This window comes from Phoenix dactylifera, chromosome 17, assembly GCF_009389715.1.
Source record: "Phoenix dactylifera cultivar Barhee BC4 chromosome 17, palm_55x_up_171113_PBpolish2nd_filt_p, whole genome shotgun sequence".
Taxonomy (NCBI): Eukaryota; Viridiplantae; Streptophyta; class Magnoliopsida; order Arecales; family Arecaceae; genus Phoenix; species Phoenix dactylifera.
The window spans coordinates 5,362,685-5,388,326 of NC_052408.1; the positions used below are offsets into that span (position 1 = coordinate 5,362,685).

The following is a 25,642-nucleotide window of genomic DNA, read 5'->3' on the forward strand; positions in this document are numbered from 1 at the left end:
CTGGTGGAATCCCTCTAGACGACTTCTTTCGGCTACCAAAACCACCCAGCATAGATGCAATTTGGCCACGTTCTCTGCCGACGCCCTTCCTGACTGAGGTTGTCCTCATGAACTCTGGATCTTGCCTGGTGCTTCCGGAACTGCCATCCGACTTGTAGGCAGAGCGCCCAAATCAAGCCCTATGCCTAGCCACCTCCTGCTGCCACTGATCATCCAGGCTTGTCTACATGGCAGCCTGGATCTCTGCCTCCTCATTTAGATCCTCAACCTCCTCTGGCTCCCTAGAGTGATAGGAAGGTGGCTCTGCCGCTCAGCGATCCACCTCCGCTCTCTTCTTGGAAGTCCTCTCTTTCGCTTCTTTGACCTGAGCGAGATTCTGCCTCATTAGCACACGGATCTCGCCTGGGCAATTCGGGCACGTAACAACCTCACCGGAATTTTTGGCTAAGTGTTGCTTCAACCTGCTTCCCTCTTCTCCCTTGATGATCTTGTCGCAATAGATGCACTGAAACTGGTGCCGCTCCCCGACTCTTCGCCCATAAGACCAGCTAAAATTATGCTTTGTGGGGTTGGTTTTTCTTGATAGCTCCATTTCTACCATAAATTTATAACGTATCAAAAAATTAAGCCAAAATAGTAAATTTTGGCATGATTTTCTTTTTTTTGGCAATTTCTAAACTACTTTTTTTAAGCAACTTATTAACAAAATTAAAGAAATAAAATAGGAGAAAGAAATCACACCTTAAATAGTCTCCGCTTGATTTTTTGGGAAGGACCTGCTCCTCAATTTGTGGGCTATCTCTTAAATTTGTCATTCTTTGGTTACCCCTCAGAGACTTAGAGGCCACTTCATTTATGTTGGATAGCTGAGGGCCTGAGGCTCTCATTCGGTTTTTATAGCCGAACGAGAGTGAACTGCACGACCTGCGTCTGGGGGGAGGTTTCTTTTTTTAAACAGTCTGTCGCCGTTTTGGCCATTTCGGCCACGCACTTTGGCTGGGATTCGGCCACGCACTTTGGTTGGGATGTGGCCAAAAGGGCCACAGCTCGTGGCCTTTCGGCCACAAAAAAATTAAAAAGGTGGCTCTTTCTGTCGCCATTCGGTGATTCGGCCACGCGCTATGACGAATTGTGGCCGAAAGGGCCACAACGCGTGACCTTTCGGCCACAAAAAATTTAAAAGAAGTGGCCGTTGTCGGCCACTTTTAAATTTTACTGTGGCCTTTTGGCCACAGTAAAAGAAGTGGCCGGCCACTTCTTTTTTTTGAACCACAGCCCGCGGCGCTGTGCTTTACCACAAAAAAAAAAGCTACGTACCGGTGCGAACCGACCGGTATGCACCGGTATGTCACCAGTACATGACCGGTACCGAGCGGTACCAGTCGGTACCAACTGGTATAGGAGCTGTACCGGTCGGTTTTCCAAAAACCAACCCGCGGTACCGGATCCCATGCTGATCCGGTGCCGTTTTGCTCCTGGACCGGCCTCTAAGAAAATTATCGATTTTCTTTAACCAGCCCATACTTTGTAGTCTCATGTTGTTAGAAACCCTTTGTAGTCTCATCTTTAACAAGCCCATACTTTCTTTTACTAGCCCATGCTCATTCTAAACCCTTTTGTATGGGTCGTAGTGTTGTACCATAATGATAAACACATCATATTGTTAGAAAATCATGAAAACACATTACTCTTTGAATAGTAATCATCTCAATCACATTATACCAACCCAAATCTAAAATTAACATCAAAATTTCATTATTACAGAGACATGTATTACTCTGCAAAACTACAATTTCAAATTATTTGTATCAAACAGGGGGGTGGAACTGATTTGTTTAGGCCAAAACTAAGCTGAACAAATCCCGAAAACATGGTTTTGGTCAGTTTTGGCAGTTGTGGTCAAAACCAACAGGTTTTAGTCCAGTGTTGGTTTCACCTGTTTCAGCCAAAACTAACCATAGACGCTATGTTTATTCAACATTTTGGTATCTAGTACAATTTGGAATCCATTACTTCATTCAATTAAGCATATTTACCTAGATAGTTCCAGTCTTGTTCATTTTTATTACTACATTAGTTCAAAAAAGAAGTTATATATATGGATGATAAATTTTAACCCTGAGAAGTTTTCTCCGGAGATTAAACTTTTTGGTTTGCAATTTTCTTAGGAATTTGGAAACATTCGGGAGTTTGATTTTAAGAAGTTCAAAGGAAATGCATCTTTTTCTTAGTGCACCGAGGCCTTTGTAAAAGGCTTTATTACAATACTTTAGTGATTAAATTTGAGACAAGTCTAAAGCTAGTTCTAACAACTGAATAAAAGAAACTTTTAAAACAATAACAAGCATGTTTTCTATATAACATTAGTATAAATGCTTTATTATATATACTATATGCATTCATTTGAAAGTCTACATAACTTCTAAAAAATGAGAAGGGGATCCCAAAGTCAAGATATTTTAAAAAAATTATTCAAAATGATAAATAAAGCATCTATTTATTGGGTGGTAAAAGCTTCATAGTTATTAGATATAATGAATTTTGAACATTTAAACTTCAGTAAGTAAATAAAATATTTGCCCTTAATACAACTCCTTAGTAAATAAATAAAAATATTTGCTCTAAATAGAACTCCTTAGTAGATGTGAATTTTCTTATGCACTATATGTACTGGTTTCAGCTTAAGACTGTAGAACGTATACGAGCAAAGATCTTAAATCACGCAAAATACTCCATAATATCATGGTCTTTTGACTGCCTCCTGTTTTTTTTTTTTTTAAGTTTCCTTTATAAACCAAAACTCCATAGTTAATATGGAAATTGTTCAACCAGTGAAACTGCCAAAATCCGAAACTCGTCAAGACCAATCAAAACCAAAGTTAGAATAGCATTTTTTAGCATTTTAGCAAATAAATGCCATCTTTTTTGATGGATATTGCTATTCATTGTTGTTTATCGTACTTTCATTGTCAATTTGCTACAATGTTGAGTCAGTAGACTAGTTAATGGAGGATTGTCCATTATTAAGAAATCTAGGTGCACTTGTGTTAGGCACAAATATAGAAATTATGAAATTTTATTTTATTAGAAAATTTTAAAAAATATTTTTATTAGGAACTAGAATTTTGTAGACTCTAGAATTAGAATTTTATGTGGACTCTAGTATTTTATTTTTATGCGAACTCTTATTAGGGTTCTGGGTTGTTTATATAAACCCATTGCTATGTCAACTGACGATATAGATTGAATTATTGAGATATCTCCTTTCTCTCTCAGCCTGCCTTCTTCTCCTTCTCTACTCTCCCCTTTGCTTCTTCTTCTCTCTCTATCCTGCGCCACTAGTACTAAGTTGATTGATATATTGGCAGTAAAGTCCGCCGTACCGATTGTACTGACATACCGGTGGGCACCGGTACCAGTATGGTACCGGTTCTAAACCGGGCAATAGAGCAGACACGTGCGGACGCAAAAAAAAAAAAGCGTGTCTGCGGGTTAAATACCACTCTGTGGCATTAAATGGCCCACGCGGGCTGCCCCACGCGGACGCTCTTTCTCGCGCGGGCGTGTTGCCCCGCGCGGGGAACCGCATGCGAACGTGTTCTCAGCGCAGGGGACCCCACGCAAGCGCAGTTCCTAGCTCGGGGGACCGCTCCTAGGGAGCAGCGCATGAGCGCGGTTCCTAGCTCATGCCCACGTGCGGGCGCGCTGCCCTGGGCATGGGTGCACGGGGAAGCCGCGCTTGGGCCGATGCGACCGGCCCGGTTCGCATTAGTACATAGCAAAAATTGGCCGGTTTTGGCCCCTATAGGGCTGGAACCGTTTTTCACAGTTGAACCGTACCGGTTGGGTCCGGTATCGGTACGGTACACGCTGAATCGGCCGGTTCGGGCTGGTTCAGCAGACCTTGATTGGCACATAACTTTCTAAAATATAGAGAACTATATCTTGCTGGGATGCGTTGATGCATATATATATTACACAACAACATGTCCTGGTTTCTTAGACTCTGATAGCTAATCACGAATTGATGAGAGAGAAGGTTTGTTCCTTCATGACATGTATTTAGCTTACGTTCTACTGATTCAATTAAAGTAATAGATATTTCTTCTTTATGGACATAGTTTTATGTAGTGTCTTGAGTATCAATACATATATTATCTTTCCTGGGCCTAACATATGATTTTCATTGGGTGTTTATGGAATCTCTATTTAATATTTTTTTAATAAATTATTGCCATAGGCAGAGCCACAAATAGTGTTCCTTATGTACTTAGTGGCATAAATCTGCCTTCTATTTCATGATGATAGTTATCTTCCCCCTCCATCTTGTCTGCATTTTCTGGGATTTTGAGCTTCTTCATGCGCTTGGTATTCCCATAGTTAAGGATGTTGATTTTATTGATTTCCACAAGGTGTTGATGTTTTGAGTTTTTCTTAACTTCCAGAATGTGCCAAAGGCTGAATATTTCATGCACTGGCTGATAAAAATCATCATAGATTTTAATTGCTTTGATCATGTAGGATTCGGATCACGGTATCACTTTCTAGGGCCAAAAATGTGGTGGTACATTCAAAAGATGTGTTTCCGCTCCATGTCTTGTTGGGAAGACCTTTTGCTGACGTTACTGTTACACAGGTATACGATCACCCAAGTGGACACATCAATTGAGTCGGTAAAGATAAAATGTGTTTATCAAAGTGCTTCTCTGATTGCTCAAGACTAATCTCTTTATGCAGCAAGTCTTTTTTTATTTTAATGTTCTATAGAATGATTACTGTATCTTGTGATGTGATGGACACCAGACATATGCAATATACCAAATCAGTCAAACTGGCGTGGTTACTTCTTTCAGTGAATTTGGAAAGAAAGATCAAGTGGAAGCAACATTTGTTATACCTGAGATCAAGAAACTAGCAACCGACACCAGAATTCGAATTCTGAACATCATCCTTGTCAGAAATGGTATAGACTGTATTTCATGATTGTCTTATTGATCTAATAATCACTCATTTTTATTTGAATGATATGTTTGTGTTAATTTAATAGACTTATAAATAGTTTTCATGACTTCATGTTAAATTTCTCTAGGGGAGCCAAAAGGTGCTTCTGGTAAAAATTTTCAACCAATAGACCGTAAGGCGTAAGGAACTCTCTTCTTTTCCGAATAAGAAAACATTAGTTGCATGACTAATTAGGGTATGGTTTATTAAACAATAATATATGCCGTGGATATGGCAAATAATTATACCATATATAATTGTTTATGTAACTTGAAAAATTGACATATATATATATATATAGTTTTAAATTGCCATGTTAGCTATTCACTCCCCATATAATGTTATATTTGAATCTGTTTACCTAATTACAAAGTCGTGATGAGGGCTTCATGTAATATACTTGAGAAAGGGAATGATAAAGGTGATAAAAAGAAAAGGACTTAATGAAGAAGGGATGTGATGTAATTAGGTATAAATTGTAGCTATTTTAATTTTAGCTTTATTTTCAGCTAATTTGATTTTTATTGAGTCCTAACAATCTTATGCCCAAGTCTTTTAGGAGAATATTAAGAAATTCTATTTTCCAAGGATTTCAATACCTAATTTTAGGGCTAACTTTATAGTGAGTTTTGGGGACATTTTGAATAGGAGTATCATCTGAATTCTACAGGTCCTACTTTGGCCTAGGTTGGATTTGTAATGTCTGGTTGTGACTTGGAAAGATTTTTGATGGCTTTTTATTTGGGATCTTATGAAGTTATAAACATTTTTAGGAAGGTTTACTGTTGTCGTTTTTGCTAGGAAAGTATAGGGAAAATTTATAAGTGTCCTGGTCAGTTGAAGAGTCATATTCAGTAGAATCATTGGTATCTTTAGCTTAAAAGGAAAAGAAACAGTATATATTAAGTTTTGGTGATGAAGGTTGAGTTGAGCAGATTGATGTCCTTTTCCTCTTTGGTTATTTTAAGTTTTTAACTTTTTTATCTCCTCATCTCTATCTAGATTTCTCTTTAATTTCTTACATTCTCTCTTATACTCTCTTCTCTTTGCTCTCACCCTTCAACTAGTCTATTTTTCCATTTTTATTGTCATAGAGTAAAAATCAGACCAAATCAGCTCTGAAAGTTATCTTTATTATTCCAACCAAATTCCATACTAGAATCTCCAACCGAGCTGCATCAAGCCATTAGCCTGTTACCTGTGATTTTCATTTAATGTTTGCAATTGCTTTTACTTTTAATTCCGAAGGACTTGTCTGTATCAAACATACTAATTTCTAAAACCTTGCTAATTACTGATTATATCTTTAAGTTAAATAAAATGAATGCCATGGGGCATCAATAGGGCTGGATTTAGGCTTGTCAATAGATTGGATTTGATCCTAGCCTGAACTGGTTAAGCAAGGCTATGGTCAAAATCAAATATCTGAATGTAACTCGATCACATTATTGACCTATCAATTAGTTTGGGCTCAGTTTTTGGTTAGATCGATTAGATTATGACTCAACTTGATCGTATTTACTATATAGTAAATAAAAATAATTATATAATGAATATACTATACATTAAGTCCATTGTGACCAAATTATGGTTTATAGAGAAGAATACCCTTGAGTGAAAAGCCTGTTGATATGATTGGCAGAGACAGAATTTCTTTTGATCTTGATTAATGATCGCCCATGAATTTCATGTCCATTTGGAGCATCTAAGGATTCTTTGCATTTTGCAATAATCTCCATGCCCTTATCAGGGACCCTCGAGAACCTAGACTTGTAATGCTTTCATGGAAAGGCTTCTTCAGTTTCTATTTTTAACTTTGAATATGCAGTTAGAAACCCTTGATTCAATTAGATAGAACTGGGAACACTATGCCACCATTATAGAGTTGTTATCCATGCCAGCTTTAGCTATTGTATCCTATTTAGATGTTAATCTTTACAACTTTTCTTTTCTCACCAGGTCACTTGGTAGTCTTTCCATATAAGCTTGCCTCATCTTGCCGGATAGAATCCACCTAGATCTTCAGCATGATCTAAAGTCTCTCTCTCACTCTCTCGTGCATGGGATTCTATTTCTGTCAATATCCAAGATCCCCAATATCTCTCTCTCATTTTTGCTCACAAGATAGTGACTTATATAGATAACTGCCATGGAGTGCACTTGGTGGATTGGGAGTCAGTTTGCCAAACCACTAGGGCAGGGGGACTGGGCATCCAGTCTTTGCTGATTAGAAGGGAGGCATTGATTGCTCGGCATGCAGCTAGAGTCATCTTAAAGCCGCAGTGCCTTTGGAGTCGGACCATGGTCGCCCGGTACGGTTTTGTTGAGAGTAGCGTGCTTCTAGATGGGGGGCGGAGGGCCTCACCGATATGGCGCGAGATTTGCAGATATGTGCCCATGGTTATGTCGCGAGGTAGGTGGCTGATAGGTGATGGCCAACGAGTAGATGTGGTGGAGGATGCATGGGTGGATGAGATCCCGCTGAGGCGATGGCCGACCTTAGTCAGTGTTGAGGTGGGGCGGGGACTCCGTGTGTGATCTGCTCCTTCTCGGTGGAGGGGGGTGGGACACCTGCCGGATCGGACAGCTGTTCGGTGAGCCACTTGTAGAGAGGATTCGGGCGATCCCCATTCTGGAGCACCCCTGCGAGTTTGGAGCACGTCTTGTAGATCTATAGTCAGGGTGGCTGATGTTCGTGATGTTGTCCAAGGCGGCGAGCAGCGAGTGGTGGACCTCGATTGGATTTGACGGTTTGGGTTGCACCCCAGGGTGGCCTTATTCCTTTGGAAGGTCGCTTGGGGTAAACTTCCGACGAGGCTTCAACTGTTTGAGAGGGGCATGGACATTCACCCCCAGTGCCCTATGTCTGACAGATGAGTCACTTGATCATGCTATTTTCCAGTGGCACCGGGCTAGAAGATCTGGAGGTGAGCAGGGTTTTCCATGGAGTTCTGGTGCCATGCAACATCCTTTCTGGAGACTCTGAGATGTTCAGCGGGTGCCTCATAGTCTAGACCCGAGGCGGTACGGGTGACCTATACTACCTACTTGATATGGCTCGCGAGGAACACATGGACGTTCGGAGAGTCTTATCCCCCTCCGGGGGTGGTGGTGGAGAGGGCGAGGCTGCTAGCTATGGAGGCCTCCTGGGTAGACCACTCGGATAGACCTTTGATAGCTCGGGATATTTAGGGCTCTACCTCTGCTCGTAGAGCGCCTCGTACGGTGTTTTTCACCTGAAAGCCCCCACCCTCGAGCTTCCTCAAGGTTAATTTCGACGGTTGCATCCTGTAGGGCGGCGCGAGGGGAGGTGCGGGCATTGTGATCAAAGGCCCAGACTCCAGGGTAATTGTTGCTGGGGTTGTCAGTTGTTTGATACTTTGGTGCCCGCGGCGGAGTTGAGAGCGTCTTGGTCTGGTCTGTGCTATGTGCGGCATGCCTTGCAGGCGAGGATGGTCCTTTTGGAGGGCGACTCTGTGACGATCATTGGGTAGATTCTGCGGACCTCCGGAGGGATCGGCGATTACCATCCGTTACTGAGAGATATCCGGGCCATGGTTCGGGACGAGCTGGTCATTCAGGCGAAGCATGTTTATCGGGAGGCCAACGGGGCGGCCGAATGGGTGGCTTCTTTTGTTGCTGACCATTCGGGAGGACACCTATGGGTGGGTGAAGCGGAGTTGCCTAGTGCTCTTCGAGATGCTTTGTATTTTGACGCTCTTGAGTCTTGGCTGTATTCGTACACGTTTGGTATGATACTACCGTTTTTAGCAAAAAAGAAAAAAGAAGATAGTTGCCTTGAGATCAGTGATCTCAAGGTATCAGAGAGTGAAAAAGACACGAGATGGAGGAGAGATTCTTTGAGGTGAGGTGGGTGTTATTGTGTTTGTCCTGGGGAGGGGCTGGGTAGGATCTTCGACAAGTTATAGAGTTAGTTTAAGGGAGTAGGCGGATTCTGTGCAAGAAAAGAGAGAAATTTTTAGATCTCATAGAACACGCGGCTTTTATCCTGTGAGATTAGGCCGGATCATATGGAAAGGCTACTAGGTTACCAGGAGAGAGAAAGAAAGGCTATGAAAGTTAACACCTAATGTGATCCGAGCTGGGTAGGATCTTTGACAAGTTATAGAGTTAGTTTAAGGTAGCAGGTGGATTCTGTGCAAGAAAAGAGAGATTTTTAGATCTCATAGAACATGCGGCTTTTATCCTGTGAGATGAGGCCAGATCATATGGAAAGGCTATTGGGTTACCAGGAGAGAGAAGGAATGGCTATGAAAGTTAACATCTAATGTGATCCGATGGGAAAAATTACGGACAGTTTAGATAACAAATTTATAACAGTTGCAGTTCCAAATCACTTCAAAGAAATCCCCAAGTAACATTAGTTTTTAACTTGGAAAGAATGGCAAGTTTGCTCTGTTATCACATTTAGTTTGTAGATTAAGGTACCGACAAATATTGCTTCATATAGGAAATATATCATGGATATCAAAGTGATTTATAGAAGTTAATCTGAAGCAATGGGTTGGTGGGGAAGGTATAGTGGCATGCACCCTAGTCCCAAGCATATTACTTGTGAATATGATATATGTTTTAGGATATGGTATGATGTTCACTATAGATTGACACTTGGGTCCTTGCCTCTGATATTAGCGTGCATCATTTTGCTTGTGAAAGCATTAAATAAAGATGATAAGACAAGTATGATGTTGTAGGATAGGTATGGTAGCTTACTCTTGATTTGTGCTTTGCTGATGTTTTCTTTCTATTGCCCCTTCTTTAGCTTCTCTTTTCCTTTTTGTTTTGTACTCACTTTAAAGTTTCATGCTTGGAACACTTTGTTTCCGAACATGAGTTATTTTTGGGCTGCAAAATTGTTACGTTTCTTCTCATACACAAAAAACATGTCTTTGTTCATTTTTTCTTGATTGTTAATTCAAAATGGCATTCCTAGTAGACACGTCCAGATTCCTATAATGTTTCACCCCTTTTTCTTCTGCTAGCTGAACTTGCAGGAAATTGCCTTTGGGGCAAAATACCGATTGATTCATTTTGTTCATCATCGGAAAATTGTGCGGCCTTGAGTGTGGGGCATCAAACTGAGATGCTTTCAACTGTTAATTTGCACCCTGGCGTTTCGGAGGTATGGTATGTCTTACTACTGAGACGATATTTCATATTGATCTCACTTTTTAGTTATACTGTTAGTCCTTTATGGATTCTGCTAATGGGACAAGTTCATGGGACATTTGACAAGCCATCACTTTTTGTTCATCAACATGACATCATCTGGATTTCCAAGAATAATGTCTTGTATAACTCAACCTATTGTCATACTGATGAAAATGGTATGCCGCATCAGCTGTCCCATGTAGTCCCCCAAATATTTTCCATAATTACTTCTAATAAGGTCATGGAGTTGATAATGCTTAAATAATTCATTCCCATGAATCCATGATGTTAATTATGCAGAATACCTACTCCAGGAATTGCATTCTCACTATATGCTTATGCAGATAAACTGAGTAGGATTCAAGGCTCATATATTTATGAACCTTATAGAAGTTCATGCTCATAATAAAATTATATCAAATTAATGTGCAGAAAATGATGGGTGTTTATATATTTATTTTCTTTCTCTATTTATGTGATGTCTGAAATTTGCACATACAAGCTAGAAAGCTGCATATGGTATAAAACATAAAATAAAAAAAAGGGTTCCTATGACCAGGTAATAGAGTAGAACTTATTTCAGTAACGTGGATTCGACCTAAATTATGTTTTGATTAGACATTTATTGATGTAAATTAGAGTCTGTTTTAAATTGTTAAAACTGTTCTTACATTTAATATACTTTATACTGTGATGTGGATACATGCTGCAGCAGTTAAATGATCTTCTATGCAACATCATTTACTTGTTTCTTCAGGTCTTTTACAGCACTTTGCATTTCTGTAAAGGAAATTGGATTAGCCAAAGCCTTTTTTTTCTGAGAGTTAATATCCAGATTGTCTCATTTTATTATCTGCCTTCAAGCAGTAAAAATTTGACTGTTCATGCCAAGGTCTTAAATACCAATTCAACTGGCTCTACTGTAGCATACCACAAAGTGCCAGTATTGATGTGCCGCATGGTATGGAGCCATAGTGACATATGGTGCACACCTCAGTACCTCCTACACCGATAGGCATACAGTGCATCCGTATGGTCATATACTGTACCAATCTGTACCTTAGTGGTAAGGTATTGGTGCTGTTACTTCAAACCCTAGTTCATCTAGTTTTTACGATGAAATGCTAACATATGCTTATTGAGAACTTGATTTTTGTTGTGTCAGATGAATACTAGCATACACACTGAATTTGCTTTCAAATCTTTAATTAATACTAAGTTATTGGTATCTAGCTCTTTTATCTTTTCCTTCGAGTAAATTTCTATGTTAGACCAGCAATACTAATCAACGTTGGCTTTTCATGACATGGTCCCAGATTTTTTTGCCACTTTTACTCTGCTGTATTCTTTGTTCCCAATTTGAGTAGTATGTTAAAATTTTTCTGGTGTAACTTGTTATATTTGAACAGAGCCTTGTCATTTCTACTATGAGCTAGGTTACATGATAACATGATATGCATGCCTTCTTATGCTTGGTAGTGAGGGACTATACCTTAACTTGTTAAACAATATTGCCCAGGCCAATCAAGTATGTAATGCCTGAATTACAGTCAGTCCAGTCAATTGGCATGTATACCTGGATATTCCCTTCACACCCCAGCTTGACAAAATTCATGATCTGTAACCTCTTTTACATGAGCAGATATTCCAAATTGGCCAAGCCACCATTCTGTGACAAGGCTAGGTTTTACAAATCATGTAACACCACTTCGTGCCTTTTCCTTGAATTTATATCTCCGTCATGTCAAACCAGCGTCACCTGGTTATGTATATTCTGACAACCCTCAACCACACTTTTGCTGTAACTCCTAAAAATCACAGCCTTGACCTACATCAGATTATGTTCCATTGTCAACGAGTATGCCAAATAATATATGATTGTCTTCTGCATTATGCCTGCATAGATCCTTCATACTCTGTTTATTCTACATGCTAGTTAAATGTTTTGAGATTCTTATTTTTTCAGCCTTCTTTTTTGGAGAACTGTTTGACTCTACATTCTCGATGCATGGATTCTATGGTGAGTTCATGCTGCTTACCCTACATTTTTCAACATTTATTGATCCTCCAATGATCGGTATTTTTTTTTTTATTGGAAGTGCTCATATCAAGTGCAAGTGAGTGTACGTGCTCAAGAGATTGGAGCAAAAGAAAAGTCTCCTTATAATTCTTACTCATATGATGATGTTCCAACATCATCACTGACACATATTAAACGGTATCTACATTTATTTATTATGTTGGTGTAAAATTTTCAGCATTTGTCATTTTCTACTGTTCAATGCATTGTAAATGTTTAGTATTCTTTTTTTGTTCTGCTTAACTATTGATTTTGTTGTCTCATTCAATTTTTGAATTTTGATATGATGTTCAATTTGTTCATCATTCGTGATGTGTTCTTTTCTAGTAGAGAAAACATAAACACCATTTGGATAATTCAAATGAAGTTCCAAATTATAATTGAATTTTAAGCTTCTGCTTTATGGTTGTTAGTTGCATTAGATAGTTGAAGAAAACAAGTAAATTGGCATTTTTCACAAAACAAGATCTAGAAGGTTGCTTTACATATAGAAGAGTAAGATTATCTCATGAATTTCTAGTGTCTGGTTTGTGGGCATCAAGGTCGGCGGAACCATCTCGAACCGGGCGATTCTGGCCGTTTCGAGCCGTTCCGGCAGCTGACCGGCATGGTTCTGACAACAGAAACGAAATCCGTTACTAGAGGGGGAGAAGGAGAAGGAAAGAGAGAAACAGAGAGCGAGCGAGGGAGGGAGGAAGAGAGAGAGGAAGGAAGAGAGAGGGAGGTGTAGGCCGGCCGGCGGAGGCCGGCAAGCCGTGGGGAGGACGGGTCCCTTGTTTCGTTCGAAACAGGGGTCCAGCCTGTTTTTTATTTTGCGATTTTTAAGTGAAGTCGGCAAGCGATTTGCCGACTTTACTTAAAAATCGTAAAATAAAAAAAAACGTCGAACCCCCTGCCGGCCTCTACCGGCCTCCGCCACCCTCCGCCGGCCTCTACCAGCCTCCGCCACCCTCCGCCGGCCTCCGTCCCTCTCTCCCCCTTCTCTCTTTTCCTCTCCCCCACCTCCTCTATTGTGTTGGTACGAGCCCGGCACGGCGCGGCGCGGGCTTGTACCGACTCGTCCCACGGAGCAACCGATACGGTGCCTGGTACCGGTTCCACCGACATTAATAAGCATTCATGTGCATGAATACAAGTATATGGAACAATTTAGCATGCACATATGAGTGAAATGCAAGTGGAGACACACCAGTCATGGGTGTATTTCAATACACAACAAGATGCAGAATCTCTAGCGTAGGTGATGATATATTGATTGGCTCTTTTATTTTTATTTTTATCAATTTTATGAAAAGTAAGAGTAAAGTCATATATGAACCATGGAATGCCGTACCGGCCCGTACCGGCCGGTACGGGCCGGTACGTACCGGTTCGGGCCGGTACGTACCGGTCCGGTCCTAGACCTGTACCGGAACGACAACAAAACCGATATTTCCGATTTTTTATCTGAACCGGCCGGTACGGGCCCGTACCGGCCGGTTCGCACCGGTACGATTTTTTTTTTTTTTTAGAACCACAGCGTCGCGCACTGTGGTTTTTGAAACCATCGCGTACCAGCCGGTACGGCACCGGTACCGGCCGGTACGGACCGGACCGGACCGGTACCGGACCGGTACCGGACCGGACCGGACCGATACCGGCCGGTACGTACCGGACCGGACCGGTACCGGCCGGCCACCGGTACGCCGACCGGTACCGGTACGGCGGACCTTGATATGAACAGTGTTGATAAATAAATTAAACGCCTATTGCAATTATCGGGGATATATTAGGAAACACATGAGCTAGAAATAATAACATGGACATTCACATTTCCAATGGAAATCCATGAGGCTTGATTTTTGACGTCTTATTCATAAAAATGAAAAGGTCAAACAAAAAGGTCTATTCTAGTTTTGTTCTTAAAATATATTTCCCTTAGACTTGATCTTTGAATTTCAAAATTGAGGGGCTTACGTATGGTTAGAAGTTTTGGAGGCTATATGAAAGTCCTTTATTGTTTGTTTGTGAGATTTAAATTTTATACAATGAAGGTTTGTTTGTACAGGATTGACATACAATGTCTAATCTTAAGTTTAGGTGGTTATGCATTAAAATCAGTTTTTGTTTGTTAAAGTTAAATACTAAGATATGAGGGTCTCATTTATTTGTTCCGGAAGAGCTTGTGGAGGTTGATTTTGATAATCATGGGGCATGCGTGAACCCATGACAAACTTCATAGCACCAGTTTTTAGCAAGTGGCAACATTGTGATTGCCTCTTTTTTAGTTTTTTGCAATGGAATAAAGCAAGCCCTATGGATGAAAATACTTTCATCTGAAAAATTCAGAGTTCATGGGCATTCATGTGCATGCATGCAAGGATACAGAATACTTTAGCACGCACACATATGAGTGAAATCAGGTGGAGACACAACAGTCATGGTGTGCTACAATGCACAACAAGATGCAGAATCTCTAGCATAGGTGATGATATCTTGTTGCCTCTTTTCATTTTTATTTTTACCAATTTTAAGAAAAGTGAGTGTAGAGTCATATAGATGAAGTGTTTGAAAAATAAATTCAACCTTTGTTGCTGTTATTGAGGATATATGGGGAAACTCATGAGGTGGAAATAATAAGCGTGGAGATTTCAGATTTCTAGTGGAAATGCATGAGTCTTGATTTTTAATTTCTTATTTGCCAAAATGAACAGTTAAAACAAAAGGTTCTATTGTAATTTCAATCTTAAAATATATTTCCTTGTAGCATTGATCTGGATTTTGAAATTGAGGGGCTTACATATGATTGAAGTATTGGATGTTATATGAAAGTCCTTTTTTGTTTGTCTATGAGATTTAAATTCTAAATGATGGAGGGAGGTTTGTAACATCATTGACATACAATGTCTAACTCTAATCTTAAGTTTAGGGGGTTCTGTGTTAGCATCAGTTTTCGTTTGTCAAAGTTGAATACTAAGGCCTGCGGGGCTCATTTATTTGTTTTGGAAGGGCTTGTGGAGGTTGATTTTGATAATCATGGGACATGGGTGATTCCTTGACAAACTACATAACACCAGTTTTTAGCTAGTGGAAACATTGTGATTGCTCTTTTTTTAAAATTTATTTGCAATGGAATAAAGCGGAGCCCTGGAGATGAAGATACTCATCTGAAGAATTCAAAGTTTATCAGAGCAATATTTAATAATCCTGTCGGTGGGAATGTAGTGAAAGAAAAAAAATACTTGAGCTACCGATTGAATACACTGGTGGTAATGTTACATTTTAATATTACAGGTAGTGGTGTTTTAGCTGTTCATACATGAACGTAAAATATAAAAGGTCAAGGATTGTGCTCAAAGTCCTCTTGATATTAGTTATTGGGTGTTTAGAGTCTGTTACACATCATGTAGGACTTAGGAATTTATCTGTAAATACTTTTATATTTGCTGCAGTTATAAACTAAACATGAGGTGAAGTAATACCCATATTTGTAAATTCAAGGTTTATTTTGGTTTCTATGCACAGTGAAATTGAAAAAGAATTTACTAACACTCCGAGTTTCCAACTTGGCTCAATTGATCTTATGTATAATTTGAAAAATGAAGGTTATTTCTGGCATCCTTTATTTTTTTTTTAAATAAAAAAAATGTGACATTTTTATGTGTTACTTTTATATTGAGCGGAATTCATGCAATTATGTTGCCCGGACATAAGTGTGATGGATGCTTACATAATTAATGACAAGAGATCTTAAATACAAATCCTTCTTTGTTTGTCAAACATTGGGTTCATTCATTATTTATTATTTGTTGCTTTCAATCTACTATCTTTATATTATTTATTAATATCATATTCCCAGCCTTATAACGCTGCTAATGGTTCTGTTTTCACTGTCTAGATTGAGAAGTGGTAACGTTGTATTTAACTATGGATACTATAACAATAGACTGCGGAAGACTGAAGGTGGTTCTCTCTCTCTCTTCCCCTTCCTCTCTCTCTCTGTGCTTCACCCGTATGTGATAGATATAGTTGCTTTTATTTGGGACTTAATGCTAAGTGGAAAATTTGCGATGGAATTTTCCAACCTTGAGCTGAAGGGTTGATCCATGAAAGATGAAAACTTTTGATATCGGTATTAAAGTACAAAAACATTCATTTTTGGTTTATCTAAAATAATCTCTTGGAAAAAATTCAAAAAAGGCAGAACTGATTCTTATTCAATATAATATATTGTATTAAATATATTCGTTTTAAGAAATTTTTTTGATAAAAATTGTGTAATGCAAAATTATGCATAAATTCACCACAATCTAGGGACATCATGTGGACTTGATGCACAAATATTTATCTCTATAGCTTTACATTGAGACAGGTGCAGCTGATTCTTTTGAGATGGAACACCTCTAAGGATATGCCACCTCTTACACAATAACTTAAAAATATTTGACATACAAGATTAATCAAGCACACAAGTAGCCATTTTATTTAAAAATGTTAGTTAATTTTTGTGATCTTATGGTGATAATTAGCTAAGATTTAGTTATTTGGCATAGAACCAGACTAACAATACAAGTTTGATAAGTGTTGCTATTTCACTTGAGATGGAGCACCTTTGGACATGTTTTGACTCTCCTAGAAATGATGAACAACAATCATTAAAAATATGCAGTATTTTTTCTCTATCTAAAGTTTTCACCAATCTGTTTTCTTACAAACAGTTACTGAGGACTTCTCCTGTCCATTTTGTTTGGTCAAATGTGCAAGCTTTAAGGTAAGTCTTGTGTTCTTATATACAAACTTCCCTTGTGTTTTTTATATTAGTTCTCTGATATTCTAAATTTCATGCTTTATAGGGTTTAAAATGTCACTTGACTGCCTCTCATGACCTATTCCATTTTGAGTTTGAGGTTGGTAAACTTCTAAGATCTTCCCTCTTACATATTCAATCACTGTTAACTTGAAAATGAACCTGACTTGTGCACAGGAAAGTGAGGAGTATCAAGCTGTGAATGTTTCTGTGAGGACTGATATTCAGATATTTGAGGTTAGTATTCTGTCATTACTGAAATATAATATATCAATAGTATTATCTTGCAGATTGTAGAGTGATATACTGGTGTCAGATGCTCTATAAAAAATTGGCATGTTCATAGACGTTTTGCATTTTGCTGGAACACCAGTGAGTTATTTTGTTATTGCTGTTTCTAGGATGTAATGGATCCATGTTTTGTTGGAAATTTTTATATTTGTTGAGCCCACTTTACATGACTGTTTTCAATATTTGATGCATGATAGCAAAAAGAAAGCTCTTCCAAGATATAAACAAGAGAAAGAATAACTGTGATTATTATGTGATGTTGAGATCATACATAGATTAGATAGATTGGTAAAAGCATCTTATCTCTCTTTAATGAACAAAACTTGAACCCTCATGTTGTTACTTGAAGAAGATAGCTTTAGGAAAAAGGAGCTCTGTTGAGAAGAACTTTTTCCATGCAATCATCAACGATAAAGAACTTCCGTTGAAACTCTAAGGGGGTTGGAGCATATAGGATATGCTATGAATTGACTTTGTAATACTATTGCTTTTGTATAGATGGGGTCATGCTTATAATCTCTTGATGTGTCAAATGTCTATATTGTGCTACTCCCTAAACGAATGCTTTTGCTTGCTCTTTTTAAAGAACATATTTAAATTTCAAATTTTTCCTTTTGTTAATGGAAGAATGGACATTTCCATGGTTTCAACATCTTGAGGAATGAATACTTTATGAACAAGAACCAAATGCAATAACAATGCACTGCCACTGGTTGAACCTGGATCTCCTCTGGATGAGGGCAATTTCTGAAGGTTAAATGAAAAATGTTAAAATAAACCCAAAAGTAGTGGATGGTTATGCCCATAAATGAAATCCTACCAAATCGCAAGCCACCATGCAGTGCAACATGTTCAAATAATGATGGGATGACAGCATGAACCCAATTGTTAGGCTATTATTGAACATATCTGCAATTAGAGAAGCAACTTTGTTACACGGGTCACCAAGGAGCCAACAAAAATCTAGAGGATCACCATTAAATTAGTGCAGCAAGGAGAAAGGGCAAAAAACAAAGTAAATAAACTTGTTTCTCTCATTTATCATAATATAGGGCTAAATGTCAGTTATAGAAGGTTGGTAGGGTAAAACTACATAATTATTAAGTTGCTGAAGGTGCTGTGATAGCTCTAAAGTGCACAATGTCGAAAATTCCTTTTGGAAGTTACTATTTACTGCAAAAGCTGATGAACACAATGGACAGTAATCTGGAGCTCTTTTGGGCATTCTAGCTATAAAACATTGCTTTGCCTGATTTCATGATCAACAGCCTGTTGAATTTGTTAATCACAACAGACTATTAGTTGTCAGGTCTCAAAACTCTTGGTTTTGATGTTCTTTGTGAAACCACTGGTTGGAATATTGAGCACAAAGAGGATTATGCATTGCTTGATGCTAACTTAAAAAATTTGTGATGCATAAAAGCACTTAGAAGCAAGAAACTTCCACTTAAGGTGGTGCTTCTGCTTCAAAATCTCTGGAAACTCATCCAACACCTACTTCCTGACCGTTTCTTGTCCCTTTTTTTCTTTTTTTAAAGAGTTCGACTTTCCCATTCCTGCAGCCAATTCCACTTCCAGACCTGCATCTGCACTGGCTTCTGGTAACTAAGCTCTAGCAAGATCAATATGAACAAGAGTTGAAAGGATAAATTATTTGTTTATATCTTATACATGGGGAAAAATCCCAATATATGTATGTCCTAAAATGATGGTGCATTTGCTGCAGTTTATATAGACCACTATTATGAAGCCAATGAATGCATACTGCATAAGTTGACTATGTCTATTCTTCTTTCTGTGTGGTTGTTTCCAATTTTATTAAGATTGGCTATATAATTGTGTTTGGCGGAAAACCTTGCTTTGATATTAAAATGGATGTCAAACAACTGAAGTTTGGGGAAGAAACAATGTCCAACATATTGACTTAAAAAGGAGAAAGTTAAATGCCTATTTCTTATAACTTCTTTTTTTTTGAAAAAAAAATTAAGAAAAAAACAGATAGCCAAGGTTGTCTCAGTTAAAACATGAATGAAGAGTCTGACCATTTGCTTGAAATTGGGTATTGACAAAGTCTCAACCAAGAACATGATTAGCCTTAGACTAAAGCTAATGACATGTCACCATCAAAACAGGAAACCTTTTAAGATCATTTTCTTATGACAATATACTAGATGTATATCATGCATAAAATTTTGCTTCTACAATACAAACTTTTTGCAAAGGATAATCAAAGCAAGTCAAAGTACCAACTTAAAATAAGAAGAAATTTGGCTATCAAACATTAAGGATTAAACAAATGTAGCTATTGTCTCTTACTCTTTTGTCCCGTAAGACTGTTCTATGCTGATAACTTGGTAAAGTATGGACTCATCAGGTTGCTTCAATCTCTCAGAAATGCTTGTTGTTGAACTCCCTCGTAGGACTGCTGGAAAATGTCAAAGTGTACCAAAAAATCTCAACTTGCGGTTCTTGAAGCTCAAGGCTTTTATTGAACTCAATCCAAAACCTAATACAATTTTCTAAATAAAATTCTATACATGTTACTGAGAAAAAAAAATCAAGATAATATTTTCGATGAAAGTGAATTTTGGATTTTTAAGTTTTATTAACTTGCTTGAATTTGATAACATGTAGCATAAACTATGTTCTCATCCATTTTCATCAGCCATCTGAGCTGGTAGAGGAGGTAATGAAATTTGTAATCTGAATTGACAATTATTGTTCGAAGAGTTTTGATTAGCAACCACTGTATTTGAATAGTTGAATATTCTTTAGAGAGCTGTGATCAGTAGGCATCAACTCTTGAGCATTGAACAATTTTTAGATATTAATCGATGCGTTAATTAGATAGATACTGAAAGGATGTGCAGTTGTCCTTAAGTTTCAGAGAGCCATGTGGTTAAAAGGCCTTGCAATTTCAATTTTTTTTATTTATCTAACATGATAACTTACTCTGCAGGTTGATCCAAAGTTGGATTCATTTTTCTACTGGTAATATTTCTGTACATTTTTTAAGTATTTAAACTGTCTAGCGATCTCTCTGTGCAAGGATAATTCAATGAACTTTTTTTAACTGAAATATGAATCATTTTGGCAGCTCAAAATTTAGGAGGCATAGAAGAGCAAAAAAGATTTTTCAGGCTGTAAGTCATGTACGTTCACATGTTTTGGAGTCAGACTTACCTGAAGCAGCACAAGAAGGTTTTCATGACAATTATCCATGGGAGAATGGCACGCATTCCTCTTGCAGGCCCATTTCATATCCAACAGATGCTTCATTTGTGAATAAACATAATGGTACGTAATTCATTTAGCACGGAAAAATGAAATTGCATTTATTCTGTCCTAACTTACAAAGACTGATTAATCATTTATGAGTCAGATAATGGCTTTTATAAAGAGGAAAAGCTTCAAAAGTCATTGTTCAATGAGACTCAGTTGCTGTCTGCAAAGCATAAGGCAGAAAGCTTTGGTTTAGAGAATCGTCATGCAGCAGATTGCATAGAACCTGTCTCATCTAGCCCTGATACCACAGTTGTTTGTGCTACTACAGCTCAAGCTTCTACCGGTAATGATTGTGCTCAGCCTGTATCTGAAAGCAGTCTAGCACCTGTGAATGCACTGCAATACCCGAAGACTCAGAAGCCGTGTGTTAAACGAGCTAATCGCAGAAAGTGAGTTTCTAATTCTCAAATTTTGTGCATAGATTAAAAATTGTTCTAAGTATTTGCTAGCTAATATTTGCATGCTTTTAGTTTGATACTTCAATTCTCAACCGCAGCAGTAGCTGTAACGAATAATTTTTTCCATTTTTATTTTACTGCTTCTGTTTTCTTTACAGCTGTTCACTGCTACAAAAGCGCCAGTTCTTTCACTCTCATGGATATCAGGTGACCCATAGGTCTCTTCTTTTAATTGCTTAATTTTCTAGACATGGAGATTTCTTTATTTACGTAGTCAGCAGGGCCTTTATGTTTCCTAACTTAAACTGATATTTTACCTCTTATCTTCAGATATTGGTCTCTTGCATCAGTATGAGAACTTAATAATATGCAATATTTTTGAGTATGCTGTTAAAGAAATTTAATAGGACTCGGATCTACTATTTAACTGAGTAAAGATGGGTAAATCAGCTCTTGCCAGCTACTTTTAGCAAAACTTTTAACATAGCATGCTCAAAAAATTAGTGGAATATTTTGTCCTCATCTATCCTTTAATGGGGAATAATGCAGGTAATACAGAAAATGGATGCCTCTTTTGCAAGCATTACAAGTCAAAAAAATTCATGCAGAGAGGATAGCTTGAGTCTGAATTGTTTCACACTGCTAAATTTAAATTGTGACTTACATTGTGATTATTGATAGCAAGGTGCAAAGACCTGGTCTTGGTGCCAGCATCGCTTGTGGCTTAGGTTAGTACGGTAGCTAGATTGGTAGATGCTGTGCACCTTGGTACGATAATGGGAAACTTTTTTCTTTTTCTAATTTCTTCAATTTATGCTTGTTTAGGGTTTCTTTAGGTCATATATTAGGTTTAGATGAGGCTTTAGGGTTCATCATTGTGTTTATGATGCAGATATTGGTTGAATGTTGGCTTCTTTCTCCCCTCCCTTTCTTTTTACCTTTTTTTCCTCCTTGTTCAAATGACAAAAACAAAAGGAAAAAGGACCAGGTGCCATTTTGATCTCATCCCAGTGGCATTGGGCAAGGCTATTGGCGCTGGTCATGTCTTGCTTGCTATCAGTTGGTACCAACTGGGATGCTCCTCTTCTAAGCACATCAAGGTCAGGTGCATTCTAAGACCAGATAGTCACTTTTTGCATTGGCCAGTACAATCCTTGATTCATAGCAATCAGGTTTGCTGCTCTTTTTTCATGAGCTCCAGAAGTCATGCTAAGGGTCAAATGGTGGTGGTTTCTCTAGCACATCAATGTAGCCCTTTGACAAGATATAGCATAATTAAGGAAAACTTTCATTCAATATATAATGGTTTTAATAAATAAAAAAAGTACCCAAATTCCCTTTTCCTTTTACAAAGTAGACTATTGGAGGATAACTACAGATATATTCCTCTTCTGAACAAGAATATAAAGTAAACACTTTAGTATTTTGTAGGGCCTTGATAGAGCAAATCACCAAAATATGGTTGGAATCTTATAATTTACAGCACTGAAGTCTCATTGCCCATCACTAGAGAAATTTTTTAAGGTGTAGCAATCTTTATGTATATTATTTATGCGAAAGTACTACTTCTATTGGATATCTTAATGACTGAAATACTTAGGAAAATTGTTGAAACGAACAAAAGCACTACTTAGGTACTCCTCAACTCCTAGAAAATGCCATGTTACGAGGTAGGCTTTCTAATGACCAGAGTAGTCATTCTTTTCTAAGAGCAAGTTATATGGGGAAAGAGAAGCAAATGGAGAAAAGTGTAATAAAGGAATAGGAAGTAGGAGAGGGAAAACGGGAAAAAGAAAAAAAGAAATGAAGGTAGTAAGAGAAGGGGGTCGAAGAAACATTAGCAAAAAGAATTAGAAAAGAAAAATAAAACGCTTTCATTTTGATTAGGATAAATAGTGAAGTAGAAAGAAGATGAGAAAGAAGACCAAAAAAGGAAGTGGAAAGAAAGGGATATAAAATACTACAACCAAGGGGGGCAAAAGAAGAGGAGGGAAGGTTAAGAGTGAGTGGTGGAGGAAGAATAGGAAGGGGAAAATGTAAAATAGATTTGAAAATGGGATTTAAAAGAGAGGAAGATGTGACAATGAAAGGAATGTGGAGAGAAAGGAAGAAAACAAGAGTATAAAGAGTGGGAAGAAGAGAGAAAAGAGTAAGAGCATGGTGTGCCGTACCGGCCGGTATGGGCCGGTACGTACCGGTCCGGCCTGGGGCCGGTACGTACCGGTCCGGCCTGGGGCCGGTACGTACCGGTCCGGCCTGGGGCCGGTACGTACCGGTCCGGCCCCGGACCCGGTACCGGATCAGCGTGAAATCTGGTACCAGTAATTTATTGTTGAAGAACCGGTACGGGACCGGTTCGTCACCGGTTCGGACCGGTACGCCACCGGTTCGGACCGGTACGCCACCGGTTCGGACCGGTACGCCACCGGTTCGGACCGGTACGCCACCGGTACGGATTGGTATGCCACCGGTACGGACCAATACGGGACTGGTTTCGTACCGGTCCGGGATGCCACCGGTATGCCAACCGGTACCAGTACGGCGGATCTTGAGTAAGAGAAATAAAGAGAGAGAAGATGTGAGGAACAAGGGAAGAGCTTCTTGATGAGCAAATTAGGAAGCAACTGACAAAAAGGGTTTTCAATGATCTATGATGAGTGGGAACTGTTCATTCCCTCATAAATAAGTACAAAGCACATGGGCTCATTTATGTGCCAATGCATAGAGGCCTGGAGTTATCGTAACTTGATGAGTTTTACATATTACTACTTTTAACTTGTTAAGGTGAATAATAAGAATCATAAATAAATTTATTGTTTGATTTGTTGATAATATGAGTTAAAATGTTCCAATAGCTATAATTTTGCGAACTAAGTTGTTCCATGGGGTGTATATGGTGCTTGAAATAGCTAGGTAGATCTAGCATCCGGTGACTAGGCAGTCATCGACTTAGTGATCGGACCTGCTTAAGAACTTGGAAGGCTGCGACTTAAATGAAACATAGATGCTTAACTCAGATCGACATTTTTGTCCATAGAAATAGTCAATATGTTTGTTAGCTTGGTAACTGGTATTTTGACCCTATATCTGAGTCTTGACAGACATCCAAATCATGACAGGATCAGCCAAGCTCAGGTGGATTTCTGGTTGCTTGCTTTTCCCTGCTAACACTATTCAAGTCACATGAAACTTTGACTTCCTAGCCTTAGAACATGATGTCTCAATTAGGTCATGAGTTTCCAACCTTGGCGCAATCCATGTGAACATATACATGTGAACCTGCTTATGATTTGCATGTCAAAAAGCATTCTTAAGACTTTCTAGTTTCTATACAAATTGTATATGGATTATATATATATATATGACTACTACTCTTTGAAACTTGAGATAAATCATGCTCAAACAATTTGCAATGATAAAGGTGGACCAATCATTAGGTAGTAATAAATCCATCAATTTGTAGATCATAGGAGAGGCATTCTAGAAATTAATTTCCAAGGTTAATTAGAATGATGATGCTTGCAATGCATAACCTCAACAACATGAAGAAGAACCAAAGTAACCAAGCCATGGAGGTATGTTTTGAGGCTTAGTTGCCAGAATCGTGAGCAGGCGATGGTGTGATCGTGGGGAAGCAAATATTTTAGAAACACTTTTAATAGAGAAATGCTTAGAAAGTGGGTGTGGGTTCAAGTTTCCAATAGATTGTGAAGCAGATGAATCACCCTAGGTAGAAGATTCGAGGTACTAAGAGTCAAGGTAACAAGGAAAAGCCATAGATAAGTTGAGATGGTGATCAGAAAGACCTATTGTAGCATTATCAATAACTGGGTTGCAATACATGGAAAACAAGTATGACCTGATAGAAGTTGCAGGTGCCATGCAAAATGTTTTGGTATCTTTGAGTGGCACTGTGAGCTTGTGCTCCTTAAAAAAGTAGCAAAAAGGAGCTACACGAACATCATTGATAATCATTGATGCAACTTGTGGAACCAAACATGACCTAGTGGAAGTGCTAGTGGTCATCCAATTCCTTTAGTACCTCTGAGTGGGACTACAAACATTTCTATGAGATGGTATCACCGGGATTACCATAGGCTGGCAAGGTTAGCATGGACTAGTCATGGTTAGATGAAAGGTAGTCTCAGAAACAAAAGAACTAGCTAATGAAGAGTGGCAACTAGATTGCTAGGTGATAGATGACATTGGAGTGTGAAGGCTGCGAGTTTGTGGTGGGTGTCTAGGAGGTGGTGTCATAGGGAGAAGTGAATGTTTCTGCAACAATCACTATGTGGGCTTTCCAAGTTCAATGCACTTCACCAACATAAGAATGCTATAATTTGCATCATTGCAGATTTTTTCTGTGTGTTTATGCCTTTTCAATTGATTTACTATATGCTACTAAGTGACTTGCATCACTTCCTGTCAAGCTTATACTAGTCAGTATATGTGATTTCTGATCTGAACTTATATGGTTATTCATTTTATGTTTGAAACATTTCTCTCCCTTTATATGGTCAAATTCCTAGCTGAGATATAATGAATTCAAGCTTTATTTCCTAAGTTTATTGGGATTACTTTTCTTCTTCTTTAACTCTTTCTGAAATTCTATTCTAATATTGCTATTTA

The 25,642-nt window shown here is 38.5% G+C and overlaps 1 protein-coding gene across 1 annotated transcript in view; it reads left to right on the forward strand.

The window, feature by feature from the left end:
- LOC103721166 (polycomb group protein EMF2B-like) overlaps nucleotides 1–25,642 on the forward strand; it is a 41,743-nt gene that overhangs the window by 13,890 nt on the left and 2,211 nt on the right. The window contains exons 4-16 of the mRNA XM_039114799.1: nucleotides 4,522–4,636; nucleotides 4,804–4,963; nucleotides 10,005–10,144; nucleotides 12,140–12,193; nucleotides 12,273–12,391; nucleotides 16,131–16,195; nucleotides 16,951–17,003; nucleotides 17,086–17,139; nucleotides 17,217–17,276; nucleotides 20,290–20,321; nucleotides 20,428–20,627; nucleotides 20,713–21,004; nucleotides 21,172–21,220. Of these exons, the coding sequence (XP_038970727.1) occupies nucleotides 4,522–4,636; nucleotides 4,804–4,963; nucleotides 10,005–10,144; nucleotides 12,140–12,193; nucleotides 12,273–12,391; nucleotides 16,131–16,195; nucleotides 16,951–17,003; nucleotides 17,086–17,139; nucleotides 17,217–17,276; nucleotides 20,290–20,321; nucleotides 20,428–20,627; nucleotides 20,713–21,004; nucleotides 21,172–21,220 (1,393 nt within the window). The remainder of the gene's footprint in view (nucleotides 1–4,521; nucleotides 4,637–4,803; nucleotides 4,964–10,004; nucleotides 10,145–12,139; nucleotides 12,194–12,272; nucleotides 12,392–16,130; nucleotides 16,196–16,950; nucleotides 17,004–17,085; nucleotides 17,140–17,216; nucleotides 17,277–20,289; nucleotides 20,322–20,427; nucleotides 20,628–20,712; nucleotides 21,005–21,171; nucleotides 21,221–25,642) is intronic.